This window comes from Pediculus humanus, genomic scaffold (assembly GCF_000006295.1).
Source record: "Pediculus humanus corporis 1103172107413 genomic scaffold, whole genome shotgun sequence".
NCBI lineage: Eukaryota > Metazoa > Arthropoda > Insecta > Psocodea > Pediculidae > Pediculus > Pediculus humanus.
In genome coordinates this window covers 45,539-59,267 of record NW_002987038.1, presented here as the reverse complement: position 1 = coordinate 59,267, position 13,729 = coordinate 45,539, and the positions used below count along the sequence as shown (strand labels likewise).

The following is a 13,729-nucleotide window of genomic DNA, read 5'->3' as shown; positions in this document are numbered from 1 at the left end:
GGGTTTTAAATACCCCCTCCACCCTCCTCGACCCCTCACCACCTTTTAAACTTTTAAATTCCCTTCGAAAACAAAAAAAAAAAAAATTTTTCTCGAGTAAAATTAAAAAAAAAAAAAAAATTTATTTATTTTAAAGTTTTCCATCAGATTAACAATAATGATAATGATAATAATAATAATGATAATAATAATAATAATAATTAAAATGACAATTAATTATTAATACGCACATTTGTGACGAGAGACAAATTAGAGAAAAAAAAAAATCACACAAAAGAAAAAAAATTTTTTACGATCAGCTGAACATTTCTCAATTATTAATTTCATAAGCATAATAATAATGATAATAATGATAATAATAATAATAATAATAATAATAATAATAATAATAATAATAATAATAATAATATTAATAATAATAATAATGATAATAATAATGGCTCTCAATATTTCAGTCTTGAATTAAATAATAAACACGTTTTCGTTTTCGATTCGATGTAAATGGTGGCTCCTCCACGAAAAAATAATCAAAAAAAAAATTCAATTCGGACAATAAGCTCCTCCCCTTCCCTCTACCAAATCATCCCCATCATCTCCATCACCCCTACCCTCAAAATTCCCTCCTTTTCCTTTTGCGATTTTTTACAATAGGCAAAAAAACGAATGATTAAAACCGTTTCGAATCATTCCGTCTGTGCTGCTGTTATTATTTATTTATTATTATTATTATTATTATTATTATTATTATTATTATTATTATTATTATCGTTATCAGCGTCGTTATTAAATATATACGTATACATGTGAAATGAAATTTATAAATATGCATTAATCATTCCCGACAAAAATTCTAGTTATAGTATATCTACTTACCACCTCTGATGCGTGTAAACCGTCTTCCGTTAGTGATTTCGGCCCGGAACTATCTCTTCTATAATGCGTGCTCCTAAGGGGGGTTGTGGGACATCCTGAAAACGAATATCAATTTTTTTTTGTTTGTTTGTTTTAACGTTTATCAAACTTGGAAACAACCGACGAAAAAAAAAAACGCGTTAGAATCGATCTTATTCTTATTAAAACGGCACCGAACGCGAAAATTCGTTTAAAAAATTATACTCGTACCCGGAAAAACGCGCGAGAAAAGGAGACAGAGAGAGAAAGAAAGAAAAAGAGAGAGAGAAAGAAAATTCCGTACATTTTCCGATCACGTAAAGGGAAAAAAAAAAAAAAAACTCGAAACAAAACGAAAGGCATTTTTTTAAACACCGGAAAAAGAAGAAGAAAAAAAAAATGAAAACATCATTCATCGACAAAACGTGAACGGATGATTGCCGACAACAACACGTGAGACAAACAACTTTAAAACACGTAAATAAATAAACACGAACGTACGAACGAACAAACAACAATTTTTTACAGACAGTGAGAAAGAGACAGAGAGAGAGAAAGAGAGAGAGAAAAAAAAAATAAAAAAATTACGATTTTTCACGACGACGAAAAGCAGCGAAAATATACACATTAAAACACGTAAATAAAATAAATATATACATAAATAAGCGGAAAAAAAAAATTAAAGTAAAATTCACATTTTTATCTGAAACAATCCAATACAATCAATCCGTGAATGAATGAATGAATGAATCAATCAATCAATCAATCAATCAATCAAACGAACAGAAAAAAAAATGTGAATTTTACTTTTTAAAATTATAAAAAAAAAAAAAAAATCATTAAAAAATAATAATTGGCATACCAAATGTGCAATTTTACAGGAGCAGTCATTCATTTAAAAAAAAAAATAAATAAATAAATAATGATAATAATAATAATAATAATAATATTAACTACATAAAATAAAAATAAAAATAATAAATAATAATAATAAATGCTTGCTTGCTTGCTTTTTTCGTTTTTCATTTTTTTTTTTTGCTTTTTTTTTTTAAACATCAGTTCGCAAATAATAAAAATAATTAATGATAATAATAATAATAATAATAATAATGATAATGAAAAAAAAATTTCAAGAACGAAGCAAACACTGCAAATATTGCAAACCTGGTAAGTTACCTATATCGCCGCTGCTTGATGATTCAGTAAACGATGGAGTACCTTCAGTCCACGTCGGGGTGCTTCCTTCAACGGATGCCGGAGGTGTCCATGTGAGATTTTTCGTGGTCCCACTAGCGAAACCACTCGTTGAGCTAGACGATTCGACGCTTAATGAAGATTTATGATCCAAGCTTACCTCAGAGACGCTACCATGTCGATGGAGAAAAAAAAAAAAAAAAAAAAAAAACAAATTCATTTTCTTTTCCTTCTAAGAGGGTTCGGGCATTCACATGGGCAAACAAATATAACAACAACAACAACAACAACCATAACAACGTCATACCACCCTTAACTTATCAAAAAAAAAAAAAAAAAAGAAAAAAGAACATGTAAGACTACTACTATTATTATTATTATTAGTTTAAAATTTCGAAAAAAAAAAAAAATAAATAAATAAAAATAAATAAATGAAAAGAAAATAAAGTAACATGCTCAAAAAAAAAATGAAAAAAAAAAAAAAAAAGAAAGAAAGAAGAAGAAAACCCAGGCATACGTAACGCAATCATTCTACTCATTCCCCAAATGCAACATGATAATGACAATAATACTAATAATAATAATAATAAAATTTTGTGTTTGTTTTTATTTTAAATTTTCCGTACCTGACAGATTCTTCGCGGTAACTCCGAATGTGATGAGGATTTCTGTGTCTAGGAGGAGTGTCCCCCCTAACCGCGTCTTCAAAGGCGGGAGGAGGAGTGGAACAGGAAGGGATCCCGCTACAGCTATTTGCGAATCCTGTAAGCAAGTTAAAAAGCAAAAAAAAAAAAAAAAAAAAAAAAAAAAAAAAAAAACGTTATGATAACGACAAACAAACAAACAAACAAATAATACAAAAATTTAATCATTATTATTTATATTTAAAAAAAAAAAAAAAAAAGAAAAAGAAAAAAACACGCAAACAATGCAAGAAAAATTTGAAAGCAGTTAAAAAAAACCCCCCCCCCTCCCTCATCAACCCCAATCTATCAAGCCCATCATTATTTACTTCCTTTTTTTCTGGTTCGAAACAAAAAATTAAATAATTTGCAATTGTGATCACCCCAAAAAAACATAAAACGTTTTCCCACCCGGAAAATCCCAAATTTTCACTCCTACTTTGTGTCTACTCTCGTGATTTTATATTACACAACCAACACATAACATTTTTATTATCATTATTATTACCCGAATAACGTATTTAAATATCATCGTGTTAAACATGTTCGTGTAATCGGACACCAACATGGAAGCGTAAAATTTTCGTCTCCCGCGTACCCGTCGCCGAAGGGAAACTCTCTAACAACATTTTCCCTGCTTTCAAACCAACGTAACGAACGGAAAACTCCTGACGAAATCAAAAAGAAAATTTTTTTTTTTTTTTGTAAATTACCTCGGTTAGACGGCAAATCACGTTTTGTCTTCGCGTTACCCCTCGGAGGAACGGGAGGAGGAACTTTGCTTTTTTGCGGAAGTGTTGCGCCTCTGTCTAAAACGGCTGGAAAAACGTGAGAGGTAAATGATTGCGATACAGGAGATATGGGACCTGTTTTGGGAGGACAAGAAGATGATGACGTTGATGATGAAAATGAATTTTTATTCGGGGCACCCGCGGCGCTCCCGCTAAACGCTTTATTATTATTATTATTATTATTTGCGTTAAAGGATTTGAGTGTTGATGAGGTCGGGGTTTGACCGTCCGATCCTGTTTCTGTCGTGTGAGTCGTCGCAACTTCGAAGTGGAACGCATTTCCACTCTCTTATGCGGCATTATCATTATTATTTATTTATTTATCGTTACGAATCCAAGGGAGAAAACGTTCAGACATGATAAAAAAACACAAAGACATTTTTTTTTTTTTTTTTTTTTTTTTCAAAATTCATTTCGTGAATTTCATTTTGCATTAATGAAATCTACTCACCCTGACAATCATTTCCTGCTCGATCGCATCCTTATTTAGTAAGTTTAAAAAATGTAACAACAAACAAATTAGTGGTTAATAATTATTGTTAATAATAATGATAATAATGATGACGTGTCGACTTTCGCATCGCTGTCGATTTTCATTTATTTATTATTATTATTATCAACATTTTCACAAATTTAATATCGATAAAGTATAGCAAATGTTATTAATTAATAAAGCAAATTAATAAAAAAAAAAAAAGCCTTGGACGAGTCACACACAAAAAGAGAACCCATTTGAGAAATCCAAGAATGCCAAAATTTTACCCGGATATTAGTAATAATAATAATAATAATGATAATGATAATAAACGTACCTAATTCTGCGTCGGGTTCTAACGGTCTAACGGCTCGCGATATGCTTTTCCTTTTCGACGGAGAATGTTTCAAAGCTGGAAAAAAAAAAAAAAAAAAAAATTAATTATTAAAACTCGTCCAACAAATCGACATTAATATAAAAAATTTTGTTAATGATGATAATAATAATAATGATAATAATAACAGTGTGTAAACAAATTAAAAAAAAAAAAAACACGTTCGTGTTATTGAGTTCATGTATAAAAAAAAAAAAAAAAAAACTATTCCTACTGGAAAATTATTATTATTAAAAAAAAACGATATCCTTAAAAACATTCGAAGCACTTTAAATTTTAACCAATAAAAAAAATTTAGTAATAATAATAATAATAATAATAATTTGAATATCGATCCCTTTCTTTCTTTTTTTTAAATTTAAATTTAAATTCATTTCAATTTTAATAATTTATGTAAAATAAGTACACAATTATGGTTCGAATTTTTTTTTATTTTTTTTTTTTTTAAACAATTAAAAAAATAATAATAATAATAACACACGGAAGCACACTAACTCTCATGCATTATTATTGTTAAAAAAAAAAGGATAAACATTAATTAATTAATTAATTAATTAATTATTTTTTCGATCCATTAAAACTAAAATCAGACATTTTAGAAAAACTAATGGCAAACCGACACAACAATTCAACACAGACAGACGTCTTTTTTTTTATAAACAATTAATTATTTAATTATCAAAGCCTTCTTATTTATTTATTTATTTCCCCCCCCCCCAAACATTCGACACGTTACGTGCGTCAAACTTTAAGTTTAAATTAAAAAATTATCATCATTATTTTTACGCAAGCTCTTTAAAAAAAAAAAAAAAAACGGAAACAAAAACAACAACAACAACAACAATGACATTTAAAAATTATGCAAAAAAAAACAAAAAATTTAAAAAATTAAATTAATAGTGAGAAATATATGTTAAAATCGCGTGCTCGACAATTATTGTTAATAATAATAATAATAATAATAATAATAATAATAATAATAATAATAATAATAATAATAATTCATTTCGATTTTCATTCGCACATGCATAGAAAAATTCAATCAATTAATTTTTTTTTATTTAATAATTTTTTTTTTTTAATTTAATAAATATTTTCCAAGGGTGTTTACCTATGTAACTCGTAACCAGAGTCCTAAATTTCCGGTGATTTCCCTTTATTTCCGGCAAATCCACTAAAATAGTTAGCAGACAAAAAATATTTACAACACAATATTATTTTTCACAACGTATACACACACTTTTTTTTTTTTTCATATAATATTTTCAATTATACTAATATCAATTTATAATAATAATAATAATAATGTTTAAGAGTAATAAAAAAAAAAAAATATGAATGAATGAAAAATGCAAAAAAATAAATAAATTGTAAAAAAGCTTCGCTTATTAAATATATGAAAATAAAAATTTTCCTCTTTTATTTATCGTAAATAAGCCTCCTCCCTCCTCCTCCTCCTCCTACTTAATTAAACGTCGTCGTCTCTTCATTTTTTTTTTCTTTTTTTTTTTTTTTTTCAGTTTCGTTTGATAACAACAAAAGCACGGGAGGTAGTAACAACATATTATTGATAAATAAATAAATAAGTAAATAAACATTTATGTATATATGTAAATATATATAAATCCATCACAGTCATATTGAAAAGAAAAAAAGAAAAAAAAAAGAAAAAAGAAATAATAATGATAATAGAAAAAACATTTTCTTATCGTTCTGTGATCCACTTAACCAAATACATTTATAGAATAAATAATAATAATAATTAACATACAACACGAATATAATTTTTTTCAATCATCAATCCGCATTCCATATAGTTCAAACCATATTTGTCAGTACAACATCCTGTTCGAACGAAATTTTTTTTTTTTTTCTACGTATTCAATCCGACCGACCGTTATCGTCGTTGACGTAACGCGAAGTGCGCGCGAAATTAAAAAATAATAATAATAATGATAATAACGTTGTACGAAAGAGTAAAAGAGAAAGAGGGGAAGAAGGGGAGAAGAAGAGGGGAAAGGGGGGGGGGAAGGAGGAAGAAAGAAAAACCCCATCAAACAATAAGACAATTCATCGTCTGAACATTCAAGTCATAACCCTCGTCCTCTGCATTTTGTCTTTTAAGCTTAGCTTTTAACGAATTTCTAAATTTTTTTTTTTTCGACTTACGTGAAGGGATTTTCTTAAATACTGTTTTAGCCATGAAATCTTGAAAACGTTGAGCGTAAAACCCGGGCCTATGTACAGATACTGTATCCTGTAATAATAAAAAAACAAAACCGAATGTAATTGTAACCCAAGTTTTTTTCTCTCGTTTTTATTCACAACAACAACAACAACAACAACTTACTCCATCGTGTATCATCGCTTTCCACGTGTGCTCCAATTTTTTCTTGAGCCTATAACTCTGTAATATGTCTATAATTCCCATAAATAATAATAATCGTTCACCTTTGGCGTTTCTAGCAGGTATACCTCCGGGTCTGAAATCGTAATGACGATAGTTTTCATAAATGCACTACGCTACTCCTATTGCTACCACTACCACCACCACCACTACTACTTACGGCACATCGTCTTGGTGATCGATGGGTTCGCTTTCCGCTTGTATACTTTCCAAAGCCGTCGAATGAGCCACCAATTTTTGACGGTTTATGCTTTTCGATCTGTTTAATGCGACGTTGCCACCCCTTAAATTTTCTTCCCTTTCTAAACTATCGAGTTGCGTTGAATCTAAACTATCAAAGTTTTCATTACTTCCTAAATTTGAATTTTCCTAATTTGAAAAGAAAAAAAAAAAGGAAAAAATTAAATCAACAAGTCCAATTTGTAGTTTTTCTTCTCCCTTAAAGTTATAAAGTTTTTCACGTTACCAATTTTTCCCTAGCACACTGATCCAAATTATAAACTCCCACCAACAATGAATAATCCATTATTTTAAAACTTTCTAATACTCTGCAGTCTCTTTGTATTGTTTTTATCAAAGCCGAGTACGTATCCGCTTCGAGAAAAATACCCTCCGGATGATGTTCCATAAAATCCAAATCTTTAAACGTGGGAGATTTTTTCGATTTTTCAAATTTACTAGCCTGCGGATGCAATTTGAAAAAAAATCATTAGACAGAAAGAGAGAGAGAGAGAGAGAGAGAGGGGGGAGAAAAAAGATTTCGTTTGTACCTTTCTCTTATATGTCGAACCTTTAAGATCGTATTTTTGATGAAGCGTAACTGAACTTGGTAACAAATTATTCATTGCAACTAATCTCACGTTTTTGCTGTTGCACTGATAACAATAAAGTCCAAAAAATTTTGGTAACAACGTTCTCGGATTTTGGTTTAAATTCTAAAAATTGAAAAGAAAAACAAAAAAAATTTTTTTTTAAAATTTGTCTTTACGTGAAAACCGCGAAAACAATCATCCTGTTCAATTAATTAATTACCATGTAATACCCGGGTAGTAATTTTTGCAAAAATTCTCCTTCTTTGTGCTGAACCGTTTTTATTATGAATTCATCATCTTCCGTCAAGTAAAAAATCGAACCGCTCGCACCTGGATTTTGTAATTCTCTTAGGGGAGCAGAACACATCGACATCTGAAAAGTAAAAAAATTACAAAAAAAATAAAAACCTTGCAACGTTTTCATTCCTCCTCAGACTACTACAGATTCATTCTCTACCGAGAAAAAAAAATTAATAGTAATAATAATAATTAAAAGATAAATGACGTAATCGATTTTTTTTTTTTTTTTTTAAATAAATCAGTAAATAAAAATGCATGTAAATTTTTCCAACGCGGTTCACAAACTCACCAAAAAATCATCCGGTTGTATGCCGAACAAATCTCTAAAATATCTAAAAGCGATCGGAGCGTAATTTTTAAATTTAAATTCAGTAAAATGATGAGCAGGAGTGTGATTCGAACCCATGGTTGGAAAATTACATGTTTCTACCGTCATAAAGTCTTGCATTAATAAATCTCTCTCCGGTTTTGATGCCAGTCCACCGACAGCATGCTGTATTCCAAGCTGTATGGAACCCATTATTTGTGAAGTTTGTATCTGTAAAAAAAAAAGCAAAAATGAAATTAAATTATGTACGCGTGTGTGTGCGTGCGTGTGTGACTTAGAGAGAGAAAAAAAAAAAAAACCTTTTTGTACCTGTCTGTTAATGATGAAAATGCCACCAATGAATTAGACATTTTTTTTTTTTTTTTTTTTTTTGTGTGTAAGATGTATGTATAAAACAGACACAAATTTTTTATTTTTATTTATTAATTGAACGATCGAATATGTTATATACAGCAAGATTATGAATACTGACACAAACAACAACAACAGCATCAAGGGCAAATGATTATTATTATTTTTCTTTATTTCTTTCTCTCTTACTCACTCTCACTCTCTCTCTCTCTCTCTCTCTCTCTTTCTTTCTTTATTTGCAAAGCAAAGCTGAAAATCAGCACACAGTAAGTGATCGGCAGCTTGCCTATCGATTGTGATCATCAATGAAAGAGATTGAAAAAAAAGAAGAATTTATTGATTTTTTTTTTTTTTCAACTTGTTCATTAATTACTTTTGCTGTTGTGCTGCTGCTACTATTACTACTACTACAGATTTTTTTCAACTAGTGTCTTTTTTTTTTTTTTTTTAAAGTTAATGAAGTAATTTAACAACAAAATATTGATATGTTCTAATCATCAGAGGTGGCTTTTCATGAAGGTAATACTTTTAAAAAAAAAATATGATAATGATAATATGATTCTACTCGTTTTTAAATAATAATAATAATAATAACCTTTTTATATGTTATTTCACCTCCCACGCCAACTCTACGATGTCCAATTTTTCTCTCTTTTTCCGACTTATGCTTGGATATATATGTTGGTGTCTTTGGACCGGATCCATTTGCATCACCAGACGCTGCAGCCGCTGCCGCCATATCTAACGGCGGCGGTTTCACTCTTTTATTTTTTTCTGAAATATTAATTAAATTCATTAATATTGTTCTTCATGACATCATCCTCTACTCATCACAGATGCTGAAAGATCATAATAATAATAATAATAAATCAAATTGTTAAATGATTTTACATTCGACAAAAAAATTTAGGAAAAAAGATTTCATGGTAAGTAAATTAATTTCTGATAATAATAATATTCGAGTCAAAGGTCACAGACTTATTTAAAGAATTCAAGGTAATTTATAAATCTGCATTATAATTATAGAAATTAAGTTTTATTATTAGATATATATATATATATAAATTGTTTACAAAATTCATGACATGTAAACCGTGAGAATCGTTAAAAAGAATTTTGTGTTTCTTGCAATATAATTAATAATGATGACAGCACTCAAGTTTAACCGACATCAATTTTAAAAATTTTTTACCGATTTGTGCACACAATTATTTTAGATGCTGTTATATATTTTTTTTTTTTTGTTTTATTTTATATGATTAACTTGATTTTTGAAACTTTTTACAAATATATATCTGCAGATTAATTGTAAGATAAATTTTTTACAATTTAACAATTAGTTTAAATTCCTGTTGACTTATCGTTAAGTAAAAATTTATTAAAAAAAAAACTTCGAAATGAAAAATAATAATAATAATAAAACAATAAATGTTTTTCATGTAGAATAATCGAATTATCTTATTTTATTTTATTTTTTTAAAAAGAATTTAGCCTTACATTATTTACAAAATGTTTCGATAAAATGTACTTTGGAACGAGTCTTGTTTGTTTTTTCTCGAAACAAAAAAAAAAAAAAAAAAAAACTTATTTTTAACTTATTTTCATATTGGTTTCAAATTATAATTGTGATTAGATAAATCAGTGAGAATATAATATTTAAAAAAAAAAAAAAAAAATGTATAGAAAGTTATTAATTGATGATTAAAAAAAATAATTTATTGATTTTTTTTGTTCGCACACTTTGAAAAAATAAAAATTGAAAAATTGAATTTTATATTCAAAATGGTAATAATATTTGTGAAGGAAAAAAAAAAATTAAAATAAAATATAAAGTTTAAGGGCACTGAAATGAATCATTGTTCTTATGAAATATATTCTAAGAATTTCTCTCAAGGATGTATTTAAAAGTATTTAAAATAGAAATATTTGTATAAAAGGTACATTGTTAAAAACATTTAAAAATTAATATCAGGTTATCTAGGCCAACACATACCTCAACGCCCAGTCTGTCAAAAAAAAATAAAAATTCGATAAACAAGATTTCTATTGAAAAAAAAAAAAAAAAAAAAAAAGAATTTCAAATGTGAAAATTCAAAAAAAAAAAAAAAGTTAACGCCTAAAATACAATTATAAAATAAATAAATACCTTCTTCATCGCTTATATCTTCACCAATATCGCCCGCTATATATTTGGAATGCGGAATAATTGAATTATCTTCAACCGTGATACCCTCATCTAGACTAGCCCCAGTCGCCATTTTGGAAATGAAAACAATTTCACTTCGGTCGCCGTTTAACTAATAATGTAAATTACCATTTTACATAAAACGTTTTTTTTTTTTTATCATAGTTAATAAATCCGACACGATTTTAAACATTATTATTTTTTACTACTCCAAACACTAAAACATTTTATCTATATTAATTATAAAAAGTATTAATAAAAAAAAAAAAAACGAAAAAAACAAAAAAAAAAAAAAAGAAATAGAAAAACTGATATTGACAAGATCTTTAACATAAAATCCCCCTTTCACTCGGTTGCCAAGTTATTACTTGTCGGGAATCTCCGGGCACGTGATTAAATTGTCTAAAACCCCGACGTTTTTCTTCTTTTTTCGCGGTAATCCCATTATTGAATCGTCATCATTTGAACTGACTCATTTAAAAAAGACTAACAACTTATTAGTCATAATTAAATATTAATTATTATTATTATTTTTTCTTCACTTCCTCTTTATTTATTTCATTTAAATGCGAATATCATAATCTCGTATTCATTCGAGATAAATTTATAATTTAATTCTACCAATCATCAGCCATTAAAACTTTATTTAAAGAAATATTTTACTTTATGATAAAAAAATTATTATTATTATTAATACTTATTAAAAATTATTTTAATTAAAATAAATTTAAATCCTTTATAAATAATACACAGAATTAAACTCTAATTTGATTTATTGATGAGAAGGAAAATAAATAAATAAACATCATCATAGACTTTATTAAATATATATATTTATGTATTTATGTACATAAAAATAACATTTATATTTTTATTTTATTAAATTATATATTTATATATATTTTAAAAAATTATAAAACAAATAAATATAATTACAGATTAAAATATATATTATTTATCCAAGTATTTTATTTATTTATTATTGTTAACAACTACATCAAATAACAATCAACAACATAAAATTATTTTTTTTTATTTTTTTTCCTTCATCTTAATATTAAATTCTATTCAGTAATAATAATATTAATAATAATAAACCAAACGAATAATAATAATAATAATTTTATCATCTAAGATTGTCTAAACATATAAAGGCAATTTATTAAGTTTAACGGATTTTTTTTTGTTTGTTTTTGTTTTGATTAATAAAAAATATTCTATGAGCAAAAAAACGATTCACTAAAAAATTTTTCTGTTTTTATTCGCTTTTCCTTGAATTTGTGATAATAAATTTTTTTAAATCAATGTCACAATAAAAAAAAAAAAAAAAAAAACTTACATAATTTCACGAATATATAAACACACAACACGCATATTTTTTTTTTTTTTTTTTTGTAAAAGTTATGCAAGACGACAACGTATTTTTTTTTGTTTTGTTATTATCAAACGTTATTATTTAAAAAACTATGACGTCATATATTAATAAATATAATATTTGTTTAGAAAAATCATCATACGCCGTATACATTCAAGAGCATACGTTTTTTACAAAAAAAAAAAATTTCCCTTTGTACTTTTATATCCCCAACCCCTGCACGCACACGCATCCCTCACCCCCCTTGTGCCCCTTCTCTCCCCGGTGTCGATCTCCTCCCATCTCATCCCATCCCGGGAAAACGAAATTAAAATCAGTTTTTTTAAAAAAAAAAAAAAAAAAAAAAAAAAATGATTTGATTCGACGTCAAATTAATACAAACACACTCACGGATAACAAACAAACAAACAAACAAACAAACATTTACGACATTTTTTTTGTTTTCTTGTTCTAACGTATTGACTCGGTAGGAAGTTTATTTTCACGTTACAAAAAAATTTCTTTTTTTTTTTTTTTTAAACATTTTCATTAAACATTATTATTATCTCATATTAAAAAAAAAAAATTTATAAATTTATTTTTTTTACACGTGACAAACGTCACGTGGATCGATCGTGACGTCACGCGCGCTCGTGTGTTTGTGTGTGTATTAAAAGTTAATTCTATTCTACGTAAAACATGAGCTACTGTATGGTAACAAATTAATCGATTATTATTATTATTATTATTATTATTATTATTATTATTATTATTATTATTATTATTATTATTATTATTATTATTAATTATTGCTTTTTAAACGTACGTACGTAAAAAAAAATAATTAAAATTTCGTAAAAAAAAAAAAAAAAGTTTTTTTGGTCACTCTCACGCATTCGTTCGTTTTCTCACATAATCGATACATAAATTAATTAATTATTTAATTAATTATCTAATTAATATTCTAATAAATAAAAAACAAATAATATTATATCCAGCGGATCGTAATACATAACATTTACATAAATAAATAAATAAATATACAATTTACAAATAATTCGATTTTTTTTTTTTTTTTTTAATCGTATGTTCCGACCAATATTTTTCCATTTTATGAACCGATTTTTAATAATGTACATATATATATATATATATATTTATAACTTTTATTTTAAAAAAAACAATGATGCCAACTTAACAAAAAAAAATTCAATCGAAAAATTATCGCGCGAAAACACACGAAAAAAAAAATTTTTTTTTTTTTTTTTAAAAATTTATTTACACTTTTATGGAAAATTAAATTTTTTCACTGTCTTATATTATCATTATCATTATCATCATTATCATTATTATTATTATTATATTATCATTATTATAGTTACGTTTTTTGTTCTTTTTTTTAACGTAGTAACTTAAAAAAAAAAAAACGTAAAAATTTACGCGACAAATTAGAAAATTAATTACGCGAATGTTATTTTTATCGATCGATCGATCGATCGATTGATTGATTGACTGAATGATTGATTGATTGATTGATTGCCTTTTCGTCTATTTAACCCGAATT

At 26.7% G+C, this 13,729-nt stretch overlaps 1 protein-coding gene across 1 annotated transcript; it reads right to left on the bottom strand.

Annotated features, from left to right (window-relative positions):
• Positions 1-2,020: 2,020 nt before the first annotated feature.
• Positions 2,021-9,365, bottom strand: Phum_PHUM064910 (Phosphatidylinositol-4-phosphate 5-kinase type-2 beta, putative; the record flags this gene model as incomplete). Its single annotated transcript, XM_002423469.1, has 12 exons — positions 2,021-2,255; positions 2,712-2,847; positions 3,482-3,718; positions 5,540-5,602; positions 6,598-6,685; positions 6,779-6,911; positions 6,996-7,204; positions 7,302-7,517; positions 7,606-7,770; positions 7,868-8,020; positions 8,237-8,485; positions 9,222-9,365. 12 exons carry the CDS (start codon positions 9,363-9,365, stop codon positions 2,021-2,023), a joined length of 2,028 nt encoding a protein of 675 aa, XP_002423514.1.
• Between the last annotated feature and the right edge of the window lie 4,364 nt (positions 9,366-13,729).